Genomic DNA, 21,240 nt, shown 5'->3' with positions numbered 1-21,240 from the left:
TTGAATCAAAAAAGCACTATATGTTATTTTAAGTATGCATTAGAACACGTGTATAGCAGGAGTTAATGGACAAACGCTTCTAAACAAGCTTTGTCTTTGTTAGAGCTTGTGTCAAATTCCAAATCGGCTATTGGTTTAGTATACGCGATGGATTTCATCCAAAGATGAATTGGCGCACTTTTAAATCTGCTATAAAACTATATAACAGTCTGATTGTTGAGATGCGCAACGAACTATAGGGCGTCTAAATATAAAGTTGAGTCAAATCAGGAGGTAGCTCTACATAAAGGATAACCATAACCTATGTCTCTATGAAACATTTTGTGACTTAAGTTCTTGCTTTGTGTCTGTTGAAACAATAACGGTAACCGCATTTATCCATCTTACGTAAATCATAAAATAACTACTCTCCTTTTAAACACGAAATATTGCTGTAAAAGTTTAGCGCTGCTTTGCCACAATCTACTTTAGGGACACTATATCTTTATTCTTTCATTTGATTTTTGGTGAAGACAATTACGATATATCTGCCGCGGTTCTTACTGTTGCCCCTAAACGATGGCAAGTCTGCTTTTTTGTCAAATATTTGTTCTGTGTGGTATTGCAACAAAAGAGAATAAATCTATAATAATCAATAAATCTATTTAAAAATAATAATTATTCTTATATTTCATTCAAACTGGTACCTTATCTATCTAAACCGCTTAATATAAACTTGCAAATCAAAACTGAAACTAACGTGTTGAATATTTAAACATCACGATTTAATGTATTTTAACAAATAAACTTTCGCTACCACGCGAAACAAAAAGCTGTTTAGTCGTCGCTTTGGCTTCCGAATGCACAAAAATAGAGAACCAAGAAACCCAAAATCCCCCCAAGCGTCGGTAAGACCCGTAAAGCCACTGGTGCGGTTAATTCCGTCCAACCAAAACAAAACACGAATTCGTAGTTTCTATTTTAGAACCCTTTCTACGGGACACAACTAAAACCAAGTCAAAATGTGCGCCATCCCAATAAAAGTTTTGACACACTGACCACAATGTACTGAAGCTTGATACACCGAATACCGAAAAATAACTATTTTTTTCAAAATAACAGAAAAAAGACTCCGACAAGCGATTTCCTTACAAGTGCCTGCCGCTAAAGTTACTGCAGACACACAAAGGTCTCATTATAGCCTAGGCTGCTTTGTTTAAACCTTGAAGTTACGTTTGGTATTGTCTAAAATAGTTTTTTTACACGCAAAAACCGTATCGACTGTTTTCTGTTTTACAAACATTACCACCCACTCACTCCTAAAAGCATAGCAGAACCTTAACTAAAGTTACTGCATACACACAAAGGCCTCATTTGTACTTAGTTTAAACTTTGCAAGTTAAATATGTCCAAAATAGTTTTTTACACGCAATAACCGTGTCGAATGTTTGCAGTTTCACAAATATTACCGCGGACTCAATTGGCCTTCCAAACCTTCTCCTCTCAATCGACTTGACGCTGTTTCCATCGAACACGCTTTCGTTTTCGGGTCAACGTGCCCCCAGCAATCCTCAACGGGGCTCGTTTTCATTAAAAGCCCGTCTGCGCGCAAATGAGGCCGAGAAATTGAACGCACTCTGCTATCGACAGTTTTAGCATGCGTATTAGGGGCTCTGTGTCGGGCTGTCATGACCGTACACAGGCACTGACCTAAAAAATCGATTTCTCGTTAAAACATCGCTCTGCCGGCAATACGTGATATATATTCAGCTCTTTCTAGCCTTGTTGTTCAATTTGAAGCCGAGACGCGCCCGCAAGTCTGCTTTGAGATTAGCCAGGTGTATGTGACGTCATAGATCGATAGGCATCACGTGGTCTGGGTAATTGCCTTCCTTTGCTGATTTTGTGCCGGAATGCTATTGATTAATGGCACCTGACTGGCGCATTGTAATTTCACATTACAACGCATTAATTCGCCATACGTTACAACAGATGCGTTTGATGTTGTTTTTACGATATGGTATAAAATGCTTAGCGCGAAATAACTACGAATTTAACAAAAAATACTCCAAATCCCGAAAATGTTTTGTAGCAAGTACACTCATCTCTAAATACTATGTCACAGGGAATTTGATATCACAGGCAGTTTTAAAGAAAGATTAGAAAATAACACAAAGAGTTGGTCAAGTTGATTCGCCGAACGTGAAAAATTGTACAGTTAGGTAGCCTAATGGCACAGAGATAGACGTCAGTGCTAAACGTTTTTTTCTAAATCTTAATACATTTCGCCACTACGCTTTAACATAGCTGAACTTCAATACCACTTTGCCGTCGTCCAAAACCAAAATCTGTAAAATACAAGCGACGAAAAATTTCCTTCATATTCAATCCACAGAACCAAAATCACTTACGTCATGCATTTCATCGGGACTAAGCAGTTCTCTCGTCATTACGTAATCATGCCCATCGAAGTGATATTTCACTACGTATTTATTTTCACCAGACATTTCTGGAATAGCCTGCAAAAAATCTAGCCGTGCTGTTACAACGTTTTAGGCACAGACTACACATTTATTTGTCAAAACTGTCAAGCAAGATAGGCAAAGTATCCAACAATGAAAAAAGTTAGAGATGTAAGGTTCAGTTGAATGAATGCAAATTTCAGATTTTTTTTTGTATTTGGCCCCAACTTTTTTTCAAAATTCACAAAAAACAGATTGGAATAAAGTTGAAGTTATAAATTTTAGTACCAACCGTTTCTTCCCAAACTTTCATTACGGTTATAAAATACTACAAAACTTTGCGCTTTTGCAGTGGCTCTTGCCATTAGGTAATTGCCCCAAATGGGTAATCTGACAGTTTTCAGGGGTTAATTAGATTATCTTTTCTTAATTTTTGTGACGTCATCCTTATGTGACGTCATAGCTGGTAACTCTTATTCTTTTTAAAGAGGGCAAATAAAAATCATCTGAAAATTGTCAAGGGTAATGATAAAGAATAAGGTTAAAAGGCACTGCTCTATTCTGAGAAAATGCATTACCTGCTTGCCATCTTACCTCAACGGTTGTTCCGTTCCATTGAGTGATTTTGCTGGTTTCTCCAATTTTAATAAAGTCGACGTGATGTAATTTATCACCGTGTTTGTAAGTTTCCTCGATATTTGACCCTTCTTGTTTTAGTATCAGCACTGGTGTCGCCTGTTCAACAAATTTAATCCTTTCTTCAGGCACACCTTTGAAACAAGCAAATTGGAATCAACAATATCCAGACAAAGCCCCTCTGCTGTCCTGTTTGTAGCTTTTTGAGGTGTCAACAAAACTCGTTTTTACGGACAACTGTCAACAAAATCATATTTGAAGTGACAGAGAATTCGTGTATTCACAAATGCACACGATGAGAAGTTGTCACTAAAATATCAGGTGTTTGTTTGTTCTTTATGGTTTATTTAAAGTTTTGCAGTGCAAAACGGATTTGCTGGGTAAAAAAGCCACCAACTTCTTTTAAAAGAGATTTATTCACGTTTTTAGCTAAGTATTCATTTTAGCACCAACTTGTTGCTGGTTATAACAAAAGTTTACCAACCAAGCAACTCCAAAAAATCTCTTCGATTCTCTGCCTTGGTTCTCTTCCAGTTTCCAGTAAAAGCCATATTCTTATTTGATACCTAAATTGTTTATCTAAAACCAAAAAGTAACAGTTGTTTCTCACTAAGTTTGAAATCGGGTTTATGTTTACAAAGCAGTTTGTTGACTCTACTGCTTTCAAACCTTGCAACACTACTAACGTTTGCTATAAGCTATGTATAGGTACAACTTTAAACAACTTTATTTAATCCACCAAACAAGAGTTTCAAGCTAATGGCCTACGCTTTTGCCGAACTTTTATGGCACACACATTTGAAATCTCTATCAAGATCGTCTCAACTTTCCACTGCGAGCCTGTAATATCCTTTACAATAATATCGTGTTTCGTAACAATGCTCGCACAATCCGTTTGTGTTTATAAAGGCTCTTACGACCCGTGGTCAGAATGCTTTGTCATGCTGTATCATGTAAAAGTTTTTGTCAAATAACTATGTTATTATATGTTGCCCTGGAGTGCACGTAATTTTTTGGCCGAGTATAGCAGAGTCGCAGGGGTAAGGCTACTAACACTGGAACTTACATAAAAAAGGTTTGCTAAATACCGATAGATAGCGTAAAGAGCAAAGTTATTTAAATTAACAGTGAGACTGGATGGGTAATTTTAACAAAAATAACTGGGATTTTAGGTTGATTTTATTGTTGTTGTTGTTATAAAACCTCACACTAACTCTAATAGCCCTAACTGTCAGCATTTTTTCACGGATTCGAATCCAGGACACTCCCTGGGATGAATCCCTGCCCATATACAGACACAAACTGCATTTAAAATATTTCCCTTGTGCCACCTACCGGAAATTACCAGATCTGTGATATGAGTTCCTGTGTTAGAAGGTAGAGCTACTAACACAGGAAATTTTGGGAAATTTCCCAAGTAGCGTAACGGAGTCTAGGCGTTTGCAATGCAATAATTGTTAAGCCAGCAATTTTTTTAGTCAGCAATTATTGCTATTGCAAACGCCTATGCTCTGTTGCGCCACTTAACGGAAATTCCCAAACATATAATGCTTGTTATAGCATCCGTATATTTAAAGTTCCGTATTTATTTTCAGGTAAACTACAAAATATATTTCAGCTAAGCGTCACCTCAATATGCATCCCAGTAAAACTAATTGGCACAAAACAAACTTGACTATAACACACACACACACACCATTTCAAGCTAACTTTTGTAATTCAAGGGTAAAAAAACAAAACAAATTAGACTCTAGTGAAACGACAATCAAATCTTCACTAGACTAAGAAAGAGTTGCTTTGTCTTGTCTTGTTATCAGCTTTTGACGTGGTAGAGCTTTGATACCACTTTGCCGTTGTCAATATCCAAGGTCTATGAACCAAAGTAGCATTCAAACATTTTCAGAAGACAGAGTATATTTTAGACTTACGTCCAATAGTTCTGTCGGTTTAAGCAGCTCTCTTATAAATTTATAGTCATGCCCGTCGTAGTTGAAACAAATCTTGTACTTTTTGTCGTTAATCCTTTCTGGAACAGCCTATAAGAAAAATAGGCTACGCGTTCGGTTAATCTAGTCTAGAGCTTCGGACAAAACTTGAGGTGCGAATGATTTGTAATGTTGTAAGACTTGAACTAATCGACATCGGTTAATCCAGACATTTTTTTGACCCAAACCAGTCCGGATTAATCAAGGTGTACTGTGCCTGAACCAAGGTCTGTAGCTGTTTAGCCCAAAATCGTGTGTTGTTATTTAAAAATAAAGAGTATAAATTACATTAACACGTTTTCCGTCCCATTGAACTAGGGTTGTAGTGCTTCCGATTTTAATGGTGTTGCTATTCTTATTTTCTCCCATCTGAAGTGTCTCTTCTATTGTATTGTCGTCCACTTGATTCAGAATCAAAACGAATTGAAGCTGGTCCATGGCCTGTATCATTGCCTCAGGCATTCCTACATATAATATGCATAGAAATATAACACAACATAAAACATGCTTTAAATCAGGGCCCGTAACCTTTTTTGATTGCGGACAGTTTTTGAAACTAAATTTTTATCGCGGACCGGTCTTCAAAAAAATATAAATATTTAGCAATAAAAAACACTTAAATTAGTTTATCATCCCCGGGATACATGGGCAAAATGTTTTATAGCATTTAACCTGAAAAATTATACGGCCCGGTAACAAACTCCACGCGGACCGGTACCGGCGGTTGCCGACCACTGTTTTAAAGCATTTAACCTAAAAAGTAAACGGAAAAAGTATACAAAAAGTATATTTTCAAAAAAATGTACACTATATTTCAGAGTAATAACCTATAATTTTAAATATAATCGGATACTTAAACACGAACTCGGTAATAGTTTTTTTAATAATAAAATATTTTATTTTGTGCACTGCAGATAAATAATTACTATTTGTCATGACACGACAACTTACCAATAAGTTGCAATAATTCAACTCCATTTTCGGCTCGAGTTCTTTTCCATGTTCCAGTGAAAGCCATAATGTTTATCTTTATTATGTTTTACTTGCAGTCTACTGTAAAAACTAGGAATCACAATTCGAATGAATATTAAGAGCATGTTTATTCACAATCATACTGTTTGAGTGCAAATGAATATGCCATTGCAGTCGACTGGACTAAGCAACATAAAATCCGCCTGTCTTTAAACTTTAAATTCAAACACAACTAGATTTAAACAATGCAGAAGTTTAGGCTAAAACCACATTCATTCTTGACGGTAAATGTAAAGTATGACTTAATTTCAAATTCATATTGATGTTTTAACACACTGCGACCTATCGCTTGCTGTATTAAAATGTTAGCATCGGTCTCATATAATAAACTGTCCTGCTATCAGTTAAAGCTGTCAATGCCTCTCAACATGCAGCAAATTGATTGAATGCTAATCACCTGGCCAATTAGTTTATGAACCAATCCAACTTACAGTGAACGTAAAATTGAACCCTTTCTTAGTTATATGCATTGTGCTATGGAACAGAAAGAACGAGCCAACACTTAAATTTCAATTGTATTTGTCCTTCGTGCCTTTTTTGTGCTTGTACCTGTGAAGTGTTGTTTTATTTGTTTTTCCTTGAGAGCCATTGCCTTAAAAGTCTATTGAGCAGTCAGAGGCAAACTTGTTGAGAATACAAATAAAGGTACAAATGAGGTAACGTCTGCCATTGCCAATACGTAATGTGTTTCAAAACCAACTAGATAAAAAAGTTACATTTTCCTTACAGCAAACGACAAACCACTATTATGTGTAATGTATAGGGACCCACAATAAGCGTTCTGTGCGAGACTAGAGGTCTTTTGTAAAATTTTGAAAGCAAACATGATCTCGCCCAGTCGCGTTTGTGATCAAACAATGACGCTTGGCTTATGGACTGGTTATGCGAAATCGGTGAAAAGTCAAGTGAAACGATTTACCAATATTGACCAATTACAGAGCAGCAATGAGCGTACCTAGCACAAAGTGCTGTACAGCTTTGCGTATATTTGGCCCTTTAACGTCTTAGTGACGTTTCAAAACTGCCAAATTTTGACATGAAATGTCCTTTTGCTGGACTGAAGACTTCTGTCTTTATTTTAATTTAAACTGCTGGGTAAATAGGTGTTACCTTTTAGCATAGGGTTTTAAGTTGTGCGGGACAATGCTGCTAACAGATCAAATTGGTAAAAATTTAGTTTAAATGTTGCATGCAAGTTTAAATGCTGCATCAGTTGGTAAAAATCAAATGTAGTCTAAATGTTGTCTACAATATACTGGCTCTGCAATATAAATCATTACCATTTTTGTGCCACATCTAGATATTTCTTTGGTAATTATTTCTTATCCCCAATTTAGCAGTATTCAACAAGGGTGTGTTTAATAATTGTGTCAGAAAATCACTGCTTAAAGCAAATAAAGCAGTGTTACGGACATAAGCACCCACAGCAGACTCACGTGTGCGAATGTAAGGAACAAAGTTCATGCAGGTATAACCTCTTACGTCAAACAAACATCGTAGCTTTGGTACCACTTTTCATATCCACGTGTCGTTGGCATGACAAAACATTTACCTTATAACTAGGGACACCAATAATGTTCCTATGTGTTTCTTCGTTTATAATAAGTAAGTACAATATTTCATATTTCGCTTGTCTTTCATTTAATTGCGCATCGCATTATTGCACATGACAATAGCACGTATTTCAAAAGTTCTTATTCCAAAAACAACATGCAGGACAATTACAGTGAAAAATACGACTCTTTTGGACCTAACCTTTTTTTATCACACAGTGAAAGCACCCATTTCGGTTTAGTACGAGCACACAAAGATTACATCAAAGCTTAGGGCCAATTGTAGAACAGAAGTTGAACTTTTAGCTTTTGGTGTAAATGAATTTTCCGACGACTTTTCCGTTGTCCAAATCGATAGACTGCAAAACAGAAAAAAATATTGACCGAAATTTCTGGTGAAACTAATTCAATATTGTGCACATAATGTTTAAATTAATTGACCCATTTGAAGCAAAAACTTGGCAAAAAATGTAAAATGACAGTATGTATTTATATGCAAGTTTTAGCCTGTTTATGCAAACAGTTTGTCTAAATCAATTTTTTAACGAAATTGCACATAAAAATTTAGGATTTTAATTTTCGCTTTGCCTAATTTGTTAGTTACGTCACGACATGCTTACGTCAATTAGTTGGTCGCCCACAACTTCGCGCGTGGCTTTGTAGTTGACACCGTTAAAGTCGAATTCGGTGTTGATTTTGTTGGCACCTCCCGAAACAGGCACGCACTGATAAAACATAGAAATAAATTTAAATATGTTATAGTATTTCTATGGTGGAGCTGAAAAAATTCAGGGTTAAATTCGGGATTTTTCTTACCTTTACCATAGCATCGTTCCATTGTTTTAATTCACATTCTTTGCCGAGGGTCATTATGGTTTTGTTTTCTTTTGTACCAACTCTATGAAGCTCCTCAAAGGTGTCACCGTTCTGTTTAATATCTAATACAGCCTCAAGACCTTTCACTTTTTCGATAAATTCATCAGGCATTCCTAAATTGAAAGACAGTTCACTGTAGCTGATTAGGATAAGCAGCGTTATAACAACCTATTTACTCTACCTACCAATGTGTTTTAGAATTGCCAAGCCATTTTCGGTTCCAGTTCTTTTCCAGACTCCAGTGAAAGCCATTGCAAATCGATGTTTATTTTTGACAAATTAAACGTTATATTTCTATGTCTGAACGAAAACAGCTGTGATTAAAAACATCCTCAGACAAAAATTCTGACAATACTTCTTGCTTATAAAATGCACATAATAAACTAACATCAAATTATGGCCCCATTTTTAAACCGTTTATTATACAATAGCAGTCAATCATTCAAAAACAGCATTTCATCGATTTTTTATATTTTTACTAGAATTGGGACGATTGCAAAAGCGGCCACACCTTACTGCTGCTGATTTTGACAACGTGGCAAATCGCAGCGCTGCACGCAGTTATACGTTAACCTGGGTCAAAGATGATTGGGCAAATTTGGTCAACAAAGCACATGTGTGCAGTACCCTAACCTTGACTAGTTTATGGTGTAAACCAGGGGTGTACAACCTTTTCGCTATGACAGCCACATCGCAGATACTTACTTCACCAATGGCCTCCAAGCGTTTGCTCGTTTTTGCTTCAGTATTGCTTATGTTTAGACATAGATTTTTTTATGACGTCATCATATGTATCATGACGCTCGTAGCGCCTGCTTTTTCTTATTGTTTGCACACAATAGGCTTACAAAAAGTCGCACAACGCACATGGCTATAAGGCTGACAATACTCGTTCCAGTGCCACAAAATCTTTTAGGGCTGTTTCAAAATGAAATTATTTGGCAAAAGAGTTTTGTAGTACATGTCTTTTAATACCGCACGAGCGTCATGATACATATGATGACGTCATAAAAAAAGACCGCACAAACTCGTCTCTGCAGCCGCATATGGCCTATCACGGCCGCAGGTTGTGTACCCCGGGTGTAAACGCATTCATAAAATGGTGCAATTGCATTTACAATGTGACATCATAAATAATATTAGAACGCAATTTATCAACCTGATCATTATGCAAAAAAAAGTGTCATTGTAACTTGTACGGTTGCCTCAGATTTTGATGAATTTGCACTTTTATATTTTGTTGACTTAACAAAGTTGGTTAGGGCTGAGTTTAATCACGCCATATCGTGGTTTTGATGGTGCCAAGTCACATTGTTAAAGATTTACGGAACTGATATAATATTGAAGTAGGTCCAAAGTGCCTTACACACAGCTTATTGGCATATCTACCCCGCTACAAATAAGGCGATGCTGTGATAGTTTTTAAGCTGAAATTAGTAAACCTAATTTGGTTGGCCCAAGAACTGCTAACACCTTTAAATACAAGAGTTTTGGAAACCGTAACAAACTGAGTTTTTTCATGTCGAAATAACATAAAAAAGAACAAAAATGTGTTTATAAGCTGTAATGTTCATTAAAGTCTCTAAACTTGGTAGAAGTCGGTTTAGTGTGCAGCATCAAATCAAACCCCAAAACGTAATACCCATAATCCAAAAGAAAATAGCAAATCAAGTCAACCTGTGTTCGCCAAACTTAAAAAAGTCAAATGCCACTGAACTTGTCAATTCATGTCCAAAAACAAAACAGAGGGCCTTCGGTTACGGTAACAGGTGCCTTTTATGCTGAGGTCAGCAGGTTTTGCTTCCTACCTTTACGCTGCCTTACACAATTGTTAACATATTTTACCCTAACTGTATAGAACTGGCAAACAATACCAATTGGATGTTCATAACCTCGAAATCGCCTAAAACACAGTATATTTTCCTTTCACGCTGTCACGCTTGTTTCGCGCTGGGCGTTGGTGCAAAGATCAGTTACACCAGCCAAAATGAACAAAAGAAAACGAGTTCAGGCAAAAAAGTCTTGCAAATATCAGTAGGTGGACGAAACACACCACAAATGGACGACAACGAGCTGAAGACATTGAAGAATTAACAACAGAAGAAAATACTTCAAAAGAAAAAAATTATAAGAAAATTTTCACGACCGCAGCGAGTAGTATGCTTTTTTATGCAAAGTTGCTTTAGGTGATAATAAAGTAATTTTGTAAAGTAAAATTTTTTCAGGTGAAATAAAGTAATTTTGCAGTGTTTCCATAAAAATTTGCATCTTTTAGGCTGGGTTTAAACACGTTTTTAATTTGCATTATATGATGTTTTAACAGTTTCTCTAACACAAAAAATTCAACTCAAAGGGAATTTCGTTCTAACGTTTGAAAATTATAAATCAAATTGGTAAGCAATTTCCAAAATAAAAACATATCATAGCGTTTTCGATGGAAAAAAGACGCGTCTTTAGGCAGTATTTTTCACATAAAAACACTGACAACTTCGATCTGTAAGGGACATAAATATTGAATATTGGGGAATGGCATCATACAACAATCAAAAACGCACACAAGAGAAACCACGGTCAGTATTGGACAAAAGGACATTGTAACGTAGGAGGCGAACACTTTAGCTCGGTTTTAATACATACCTGATAGGAGTTCTGTCTTTTGAAAGATGGTTGACGTTTATTACTGATAACAAACAGCTTATATATGTAAAAATCGGTTCCACTTTTTTTAGAACAAGACACAAATTTGTGCTTATAGGACAATGTTGGTTTTATAATTGCCCAAATATAAACCATAATCAGCGTTTTTAAATTCTTTAAAACAAGTCGAAACCTTATTTTATTTGTAAGGAATCGACTGACCAATAAATTTCCTACCTCATTTTTATTTATTTTATAATCTAGAAAAACCTTTAAACAAAGTTTTATAAATGCCTAATGGTCAATGAATAGAGAACCACATGAGTGATTATCACCTTGGAATCGCATTTTTGCAAAACAAATGTCAACGCGTATACCTAACCAAAAGTAGTTCTGTCCAACGATCGTATTAATACAATAAAGATCACGCAATACAACCTACAAAAAAACTCAATAAACTGTTGCAAAAATGGGACTATACGCACACAATACGCGGTTGGTCTAAGTCTACAAAAACCCAACACTTGACGAGAAAAACAAAAAAATAACAATTCGCTTCATTTGCCTTCGACCTGAAATGGAATAAAGGAAATAAACGATTCTTATTTTAATAGGTCGGCTGAAAAATATTTTTGGAAACACTGCTGATGGAAACGAGTAGTTACTGCCGCGAACTGGACCACTGATCGATCCACTTGACGTAGCAAACATGACAAAGCAATATCGACGTGACTCAGCAAACTTCAAGCCCATACCTAAAAATGAAACAAACAAAAACAAATGTAAATGGCACCTATATTAGACTTGTATTTTGATATTATAGCAAAGCAAGCTGGAATAATACGTACTTGAAATGCCACAACTCAAAAATGCCGACATGTTGACTTTATTCAAAAAGTATTTCACTCAATTAAAAATTGTCTAGTTCTTTTCCATCAAAAAAATATAAATCCCATTACATTTTCCTTTAATTTGGTCGTAATTTATTCAAGCGGTTTACCTTTAATCAAACCACTCACCCGTAAAGTCGAGTCCCAACTCCCGGTGCAGAACGCTGTGCCGTCTGGCGACATCTTGAGACAACTTACGCGGTTTTCGTGGCCAAATAGTGCGCCTAATTTTACGCCCCTGATCGTGTCCCAAGCATGAACCAAATAATCATTGCACGCTCCGAAAATCATTCGACCTTTAAAGAATGAATAACTGTAGTCTTTATTACAGCATAAGTTCCTTTAACAGTGAAAATGCACCCTTTTTTAAAGATTACTGTGTAAAAAAAGAAATAAAACAATACGACAGTGAAATATGTTTTGACACAGAATCTGATAACTTTTAAAAACATAGTTTAGTATTGCTTTGAGAAAAAAGTTAGTAAGTGTGTTTTAGTAATCATTATAAAACAAAAATATTACGACGTTTTTCGGGTTTTGTACGGCACTCGATGGCGCCAAAGAGCAATTAGGAAAATATTGTGGTTATTTTTTGGTTATGTCATAATCAGGTCACACAATCACTTACCACTAACGGAAAAGTCGATGGAATTTACTCCAAATATGACGCTGTCCTTGCTGAAACAGGCAATCTCTCTGTCAGCACGCAAGTCGTACATTCGAATCTGCAATAGGTAAGTTTTGCTTTATTGCTCAGACTTTTATCAGATAAGCAACACAAAAGAGCGTATTTTGTCAAAGTAAAAACATAAACAAATGAAATCTATTAAAACATTGTAATGTAATAAATTTGTTCGTGCAAAAAACACAGAAAAGTTTGACGGCAAATCACCTGGTTAACACGTCACGGCAAGCGCGATCAGTCATGCATGCAAACGTGTCACGTGACGTGGCAGTGGGCAGGTTTGGGGGGGGGGCACAAAAGCAAGACATACGACATCATGCTGATCGACCACAACACAAGACGACGGTACACTGCAAATTGAAAAAATGAAACAAACCAACAAAATGGGATGAAAGTAACAGTTGATGACGCAATCAGTGGTAAACACCATGCATTGTTAGTGTGACGCAAAGCATTACCAAACATGGTGGTGTTGTTAAAATGCTTCAAGTTTAAAAGCGAATCTTTACTGCCTCGTGTGGCTTTTTTGAAGCATTTTAGTTAGAGGACGCTTTAGGCCAGTGGTTCTCAACCACGGCCCATGACCCCCCCAGGGGGGCCCCGAGCTGTGTTCCGGGGGCCACGGGTGTAGATTCACCAGAAACACCAACTAAAATCCATTTCCTTCTAACTTTATTCCCTAATTTAATTTAATTTCACATACAACGATTACGGTTTTTTACGATTACGGATTCTTGTTAATTCTATTTGACCTGTTTAAAGTCGAAATTAGTACCGACATGAGATTGCATTTACAATTTTAGGGGGCCACAGGTCCTACTCGGTTACTTGAAGGGGACCACGAGGTCCAAAAGTTACTTTTAGGGGGCCACAGTCCACAAAAGGTTGAGAACCACTGCTTTAAGCCTGTAATACTTTGCGCTAGGAGTAGGTGGAGCTACTAACACCATACCTCACGTCAGCAACACATTTAACTAAATTCCGACTGGTGGCGCTGACCTAACAGCCATAACCGTCAGGTATTATAGAGACATATCGTTTTTAATACGTAAGAACTTAAATAACAAAAAATTCCGTTAGAGGGCGCAAAGAGCACAGTTAATGAAATTTACTATGAGATTAGGTTGGGGTTGGGGGCTAAATTAAGGTTAGGAACTATTGCTTGATTTTATCGTGATTTTTTTCATAAAACCTCACCCAAGCCCTAATAGCCCTTACGTCAGTATTTTTCACAGTTTGCTTTAAAATATTTCAAATGCTCTTTGCGCCACCCATCGGTCTTTAGCAAACTTTGTGTGTTATTATATAAGAGTTTGCTGCGTTTACCATGCGTTCAATCTACACCGTCAAGCGCAAACACGGAAGTGATCATTTTTAGAGAATCTTAGGTATGTAGAAGCCACGACAACCTCTTGTGATACAGTTTACAAGAGGACATCGATTATTTTCGAGGTAATACCGGAATCGATTTCGTATTAGTCGGTAGGACAAAGATATATGACGTCACATGGTACGTAATCAATGACGGGATATGATGACGTGTAGGCGATAAACAATAGATAAGATGTTGCGTCTTGTTATACAGTGCGCACATGGCAAAATACAAGAGTTTATTTTTGTCGTATTAATATTTTAGCCGTCTTGGGTCAAGTTGGCTACAAATATTGTTTGTGTCACTAATCAGTTAAGAGATGTGTATAATTGCCTACTTTCCTGTCGTTGCAACTGACATATGCGCCCTTGTGGTATGTTTTAAGACATGATGTTGGAAAAAACGTCAACAGTTTTGGTAATTTCGCATGTGCGAATGTTTGCACAGTTAACAGGTGAGTTTTACAAAAAAACAGACTCGGAAATACGTTCGTGAAAAAATCGTCGGTTTCCACAAAAGTATTTCCGAAATAGTTTTTTTAATCTCAAACCAAAATTCAATGTTGCAAACAAACAAAACGTTGGAAAACAAGGAGCATGCAACGGGTTACGTAACAAAAATGATCATGACGTCATAGTTCTTACCGTTGCGTCATCGGAACCCGTTGCGAAGGCCTCACCAGTGGGGAACCACCTAAATCAAGAAAAACTTTTAAGCGATTCTTCAGCAAAAAAATGAAATTGGGATACAAAATTAATAATCTAATTGAAAGTTTTATTATTACCACTGATTTTAAATCACACGGATTGAGCACTACCTAAACTTAAAAGATAGCAGTGGTGTGCATGAGTGGGAGTGAAAACGTTTTCCGTTAGAAAAGGCCACCTATGGCACATAACAAGGCGTATAGGTGGGCGCAATATGAACGCATTACCTGACAGAGTTTATATCGGAGTCATGGGTTTGAAAAGACTGAACACATTTTGCTGTTCTCATGTCCCAAACATACGCAGTCTTGTCGCAACCCTGAAAACAAAATACACATCATTTTAATACATCAGCATATCATAGTGGCAGAAACGAATTTCTAGCATGTTTTGGTCCTTACTTTTTATAACGGTTAAAAATAGTTTTTGAAATATTGCAAACAACCCTCTGCATAACAACACATTTTACAATGATGCGTGACCATAGGCAGCCAATATGCTATTTTTTGCCTGCAAGAACAATATTGTAGATCGGTACGGTGCTGCAATCTTATGAAAAGACTAGGAACCGCTTAAGAACATAAACGCCTACATGGAAGGCTATGGGTAAAAGTCACGGAAATGTCATAGTTAATCAAGAGAATAACAAAGGCAGTGATAACTGAAACGTGCAGTGAATGTCAAATAACTCGTGAAGTTAATCCAATGCAGTTGATTTTTATGAACACTTTTGATATAACGCGCAACGCAGTGGTCCTGAATTTTGTTGTTGTCATTAACACTACCAAATATAACATGAATTTCATTTATCAACCTATTAAAAAGGAAGAATTACCAACTCTGACGTCACGAAACAAAAAAAATGTACACGTCACGACCACAAAAAATCAAATTACCACTTTACGGGCAAATAACCAGAGGAAAGAACCACTGGCCTAACCAGTAAACACCACACAATTATATTTCTGGTTAATCATATAACCAGTAACTATCACACAATTTTTAACCTGGTTTATCAATGGTGTATAACCAGCAACCATTACACCATTAATGTCTGGTTTGTCATTGCTGTATAAGTGTATACATTACTGAACCAACATTCCGCGTATATAAATATATATACATACAAGCAGGTCATTTGTGTATTTGACTAGCTTGGGCCAAGAGAGCATAACAAATGCATTATTACTCAGCATAAACCATGAGTAATACGATAAGGTTATCTTTAAAGTGCGGATAAGGATGCGTGTGTTATTGTTTGCAACCCACTGTTAGGCAAGCTCGCATTAATAAACTTGGAAAACAATGGCGCCAGTTTTGCGCGTAGAAGCCCGGTTTTTGTTTCTAAACGGCTTTATGCAGTTCCTGGATCTTAACAGCTGAACCATAAAGATTAGTAAATAAACGTGATGCGGAAAACGTGTCTATTGGAACGTGAATTATTTTATTCTAAACACATTTACTCTATTTTGATTTTAAAAGGGTTTTTTTGAAGTCCTATAGCGAAAATTAAATCGTGCAGTATAAAGTAAAAGTTTTATTTTTGTTATTCATTGTTGCACCAACGGTAGCAACCGCTTGGAAAATAGATATATGCTCGCTTTTTAAACAAAAACAAAATTTTGAAAATTAAATTCTGCAATATTACGTACAAATTGAACAGAACTTTGTTTTGTAATTCAATGTTTCTTCAACCGTAGCAATCTCTTGGAAATAAAATGTCCGCGTTTTAAATTAATTCGACGGCCATTTCGGGGTATTTTAGTTGGTTTTATTGAGAACATTTAATGTCACTGCAATTACATGTCTGTTCTTAGCACGTAGATACAAGCCAATATCTGTATGAAAAACATTACAACGTTTTGACAATTTCTCTTGTCGTCGTCAGGTAAAATGAAAGCCACAGAATGGATATCTGTGCTTGCCTATACATTTTTTGAATGATTTTATAGTTTACAGTTAATACGATGGCACAGGTGGGATTGCCTCAAGGCAGTCCAAACAGCTGCGAAGAACTGTTCTGCAGTGTAACAAACCACTGAAAATACAATACTAAGAAAATGGCGCAATATTAGTAGATAGCAGATTCGATAACTCGATATTGTGTTTACAGTTTGGGAAGTGGCGAGTACATCCGATGAGCGATATGCAGGCGTACGGCAGTTAGTGCGAGGCCTTCCTGTTTTGTTGATCAAACATAACGCAACACACAACGACAAGGCATGAAACTACTGACGAAATGAACCATGACGTTACAGGGGATATGAATGTATCTCCCGGCTAAGTTTGAACGCGCTAGGAATATCTTTAAAATATTTCAGCCCATTTTTTGCCATGAAACCATTTAAAAAAAATTCAGAATAGTATTTTGCGCTAAAACAAACACTTTTGTGTTGGGAAATCCATGCGTGCATCTGATCGTCTTTTTTCGCATTATTTCAAACATTTAACCAAACTCATAACACCATAACAAATGCAGCACCTTGCAAACACATTTTTTCCCATCTTAGCAGCCAAGCGCGTGTTCCACAGAACAGCAGGAATAAAGCTTAAGAAAGTCAATCAAAACGACGTAAAGAGCTCAACAGCGTATTACGCTTTCGATTTAGAAGCACTTGCGATAGATTTTATGCCCAACGAAAGAGGAACTGCATTGAAATAGGGCGAGAGAGCAGCAGTGTCCGCTCTGTTAAGCTATTGATTGGCATGCAGTTCCCTTATAGGTCGTAACGCACAGTGTCCCAACAAGCAATGCCTCTGCACTGGCCTTATGAATATTGTATCAAGTTACAGTAGACGACGTGTTATCCATCTCAAGCCAAGTCTTGTATTCGCATGTACCCTAATTAGGTGAGACTGGAATAGGGAAAAAATGAGTTTCATGGGTGACATAAGTTACATGTCATATCATTTTAATATTTTTGACAGCTCTCAATGGTTTAGAATTGGTATAAAAAACCATTGGCCTTATTAGGCTGTTTTGTAGCTAAATCTTAACATATATTTAGGGCTTAAGCCTATAGATAACATGACAAAAAACATAGTCAACATAGGCTTTGTATGGGACAGTAAATTGTTAGGTGGCCTTCATGAACAAAAAGGCTTCCATGCCAGGCACATAAATTCATAGCAGTAAACTTGCCAAAAAATGTTTCATTTCAAATCACAATCATAATTTCAAGTCGAAAATTCCCCAAAACAGTATATGTTTCAAATTAATGTCCTATTTCTAAATGTGTACAATTACGATGAAACATAAAAACAATCTGTCTTTTTATAACCCATTCTTTCACTGATACACCACATTGAGAGACAGGTTATTAATCTCGACTTACCCCTGAAATGAACAGATTGCCTGTTTCACATGGTGATAAAGCAGCGTCCATTACATCTGACTGATGGCCATGAAAGCTTTGTAACAATTGGCTGCTTTCCACATCCCACAGGGCACAAGTGCTATCACCAGATGCTGTAAGAATCTGTTTAGAAAATTAAATTTTAACATTAAAAAATAACAAAATAATGCAAGTTTGGAACACAATACGGATCTGTTCATAAGTTTAATGGTAAAAATAATGGCCCTTGTGTCTATTTTGGGCGATATTTTCACCATTAAATGCAAGTTTTTCGCTGCAGTTTAGTCAATAAAGACAGGTTTAATTTAAAAATGTAACCCTTTTTTTAACCTGTCCTATTTACCAGTTTAATTTTAAGGCAAAAATTAATTAAGCAATGTAGTAAATAAAAACCACCAAAACACATCACTTAAGCTTTTTAAGTAATAGTTTTATTAGTTCCTACAAACACTAGCACTTTTTACAGCCTTTTCTAATATCTAGGCCAGTGGTTCTCACCCTGTGGTACCTCGGAGCTTTTTAGGTGGTACGCAAGCAGCTATATGTGTTACTTAATTCAAGTCAAATCCAAAATGGCAACTCAACTGACACAACTGATCAGCCCTGAATTTTTTGGCAAAATTTAGGTCTAGGACATTGTTAATGAAGTGCTAACCTTGCTGGTTTCAGAAATATGCTTAGTATAGTCAAAAAGAATAGATATATTTCTACCTATTCAAACAGGGTTTAGGTGGTACCCAGCGACATAAAAATCATCATTTGGTACGCGATCAGTATACGGTTAAGAACCACTGGTCTAGACTAAATGCTGATTTCGAAAACAAAAAAGACAAACCTGGTAATCTGAATGTGTGAAAGTGCATGCTGAAATATAGCTGGTGTGCATTGCAACAACCTTTCGTTGCTGCATTATTGTACCAGCAGTAGAATCTCCCTGTCCTGCTGAGGAGGTAACTGCTGGTTTATTACTACTGGAACTTGTTGTACCACCGCTACCAGAAGTGGAGGTGGCAGAATGGAGTGGAAAAACTGAACACTTGTTGTCCAAGCCACTGAAAAGAAATGATTGTTTAATGAGATATTTTGACCATAAAGGTTTCAGCAATTTTTCAGTGTTAACTAAATCTGAGAAGGTCAAATTTTACACTTTCCACACAGTCTGTGGCTAGATGTGGTGCAATGGTTTTGGAAAACTTGACTTACTGAGATAGCAAAAAGAAAAAAAAACAATTTTAAAATAAAGACGGTATACTTGTAAACATAAAAATTTACCGGTACTGTGATTTCAAAAACTGTGGTAAATATGTTTATTCATGTGTACAGGCTTATTGCAAAACAAATTTAACAATCACTTATTCACCTTAACCATTAAGCAAAAACATATTTGTGGTCAATTTAAATGACTGTTTTGAATCTCTTGCATAACTTTACGTAACACTTTGTCACACAAGGGATCCAGAAGTATATTTTATTGGTGTTAGAAATAGCACTTACCCACACGCAATGGAGCCACCTGATGGGGCATATGCACAAGCATTCACCCAAGTTGTGGGGAGGCTGATTGCTTGTTCCTACACAGAAATATTGTAATAAATAATCACACGAATTCAATGCAACACTGAACATAAACAATTGAGATCGACAAAACATCTTACTTTATTTGTTGTGAAAGCATCCCATACTAATATTTTTCCATCCTGAAAATAAAAAAAACTTGGGTTACGATATTTACTCGATTTTAAGCTGCATGTTTAAGTGTCAAAAAACAATGTAAGCTGCCCTCAATTGTAAGCTGCATTTCAAATATCACTTTATTATGTTTCTACATAGTACAACTTTTTGTCAATAATTGTTAGTCACAGAAATCATTGTACCAACATGGGTGTAGAAATAATATCGCTACAACATAAAAAGCAAGTTGCCCTCGATTGTAAGCCACACAAACAGTAAGACAAAAAACTTTATTGACCACAGCTTTCAATCGAATAAATGCTGTATTAAAACACCACAAAAATACGAAGCATACACTAATGGAATTTGTCATAGTCTTAGTCAAGAAACACACACAATATCTAGGCTAGGTTAGAACTTTCTCTAGGTTGAATCGAGCATACCTGTGAGGAGCTAACTATTCGTCGTTTGTCAAGTGACCAGTCCATGTCCAGAACTTTGCTTGTATGACCTTTGAGAATTCTCCGACAGCGGACTTGGAATGACAGGTTGAGAGTTTCAGGCTTTTTGCCCATGGTAAACACTGGAATTTAAAAACATTACTTTTATCAGCAAGCAATGGTATGTTTTTATGAGACAATGCATGATTTAAGTGACAAAAAGATCATTGCAGACAAAAATGCAAAAAAAATCATCGGGTTGTGGTCAAGTAAAACAATATAAAGCAAAGACTGTTTTTGGAAACAAGCACCACAGAAAATGTTTTCAGCCTTTAATATTCAGGTTTAAAATGAAGTTAAAAATAAATGCCTTATACACGTAATTTAAATTTTAATAGTAATTGTAGCATAACATTACAAAAAAAAATTTTTTTTTGTTCTGCAGAAAAGAACACAGCAAGTTTTTGAAGGGAAGTCAATTTTTCGTTAATTTTTACTTACACTCAGCATCGTTAAGGTTTTTTCGGTCTTCTTGCAACTTTTTACGCAGTTGTTCGGCTTCTTTCTTCAAGCTTTCAATTGTATCAACATGAGATGCATTTTTATTGCCGGCCATTGCAAGCGTTTGTTGCCAAAACTTCGGGCGGCTTTGGTGCTTTAACGATTTGCAACGCACCTGGCTGTTATAAAACAAAATCAAACCGAAAAACAAGCTGCTTGCTCTTCACATTTAATTAATTTTTCGATTCAATCTGTCTTGCTCTTTCTACGAACTCGCTTGACCGGCGTATCAATATTGTCGCTAGGTGCCGCTTTCTCGGATGCAGGAAGTAGGCGCCGCGCGGTTTATTTTTTAAACCCAACCGGGGTCACTTTATAATGGCAACATTTTCGGCAAGCTAGATCTGAATAATGCATCACTCAAATTAATAGAGACAACAACAATCACCCAACAAATT

At 36.4% G+C, this 21,240-nt stretch overlaps 4 protein-coding genes across 4 annotated transcripts; all 4 read right to left on the bottom strand.

The window, feature by feature from the left end:
* Nucleotides 1-2,270: 2,270 nt before the first annotated feature.
* On the bottom strand, nt 2,271-3,628 carry LOC145213224 (fatty acid-binding protein, liver-like). The gene is made up of 4 exons (XM_080081455.1): nt 3,562-3,628; nt 3,036-3,211; nt 2,391-2,498; nt 2,271-2,327 (listed from the first exon to the last, which is right to left on the bottom strand). Exons 1-4 carry the CDS (start codon nt 3,626-3,628, stop codon nt 2,271-2,273), a joined length of 408 nt encoding a protein of 135 aa, XP_079937581.1.
* A 1,147-nt stretch (nt 3,629-4,775) lies between these two features.
* Nucleotides 4,776-6,120, bottom strand: LOC145214598 (fatty acid-binding protein, liver-type-like). Its single transcript, XM_080083159.1, has 4 exons — nt 6,014-6,120; nt 5,351-5,526; nt 5,006-5,113; nt 4,776-4,947 (listed from the first exon to the last, which is right to left on the bottom strand). Exons 1-4 carry the CDS (start codon nt 6,078-6,080, stop codon nt 4,891-4,893), a joined length of 408 nt encoding a protein of 135 aa, XP_079939285.1. The 5' UTR covers nt 6,081-6,120; the 3' UTR covers nt 4,776-4,890.
* A 1,695-nt stretch (nt 6,121-7,815) lies between these two features.
* On the bottom strand, nt 7,816-8,775 carry LOC145213223 (fatty acid-binding protein, liver-like). The gene is made up of 4 exons (XM_080081454.1): nt 8,709-8,775; nt 8,464-8,636; nt 8,268-8,372; nt 7,816-8,006 (listed from the first exon to the last, which is right to left on the bottom strand). Exons 1-4 carry the CDS (start codon nt 8,773-8,775, stop codon nt 7,950-7,952), a joined length of 402 nt encoding a protein of 133 aa, XP_079937580.1. The 3' UTR covers nt 7,816-7,949.
* Nucleotides 8,776-10,422: 1,647 nt separating this feature from the next.
* On the bottom strand, nt 10,423-21,155 carry LOC145214009 (guanine nucleotide-binding protein subunit beta-5-like). The gene is made up of 11 exons (XM_080082432.1): nt 20,783-21,155; nt 20,285-20,424; nt 19,826-19,867; nt 19,665-19,741; nt 19,006-19,222; nt 18,150-18,293; nt 15,042-15,133; nt 14,752-14,800; nt 12,679-12,775; nt 12,180-12,346; nt 10,423-11,915 (listed from the first exon to the last, which is right to left on the bottom strand). Exons 1-11 carry the CDS (start codon nt 20,895-20,897, stop codon nt 11,904-11,906), a joined length of 1,152 nt encoding a protein of 383 aa, XP_079938558.1. The 5' UTR covers nt 20,898-21,155; the 3' UTR covers nt 10,423-11,903.
* Between the last annotated feature and the right edge of the window lie 85 nt (nt 21,156-21,240).

The sequence above is a fragment of the Phallusia mammillata genome, chromosome 2 (genome assembly GCF_965637545.1).
Source record: "Phallusia mammillata chromosome 2, kaPhaMamm4.hap1.1, whole genome shotgun sequence".
Taxonomy (NCBI): domain Eukaryota; kingdom Metazoa; phylum Chordata; class Ascidiacea; order Phlebobranchia; family Ascidiidae; genus Phallusia; species Phallusia mammillata.
This window is presented reverse-complemented; position numbering and strand designations above follow the sequence as displayed.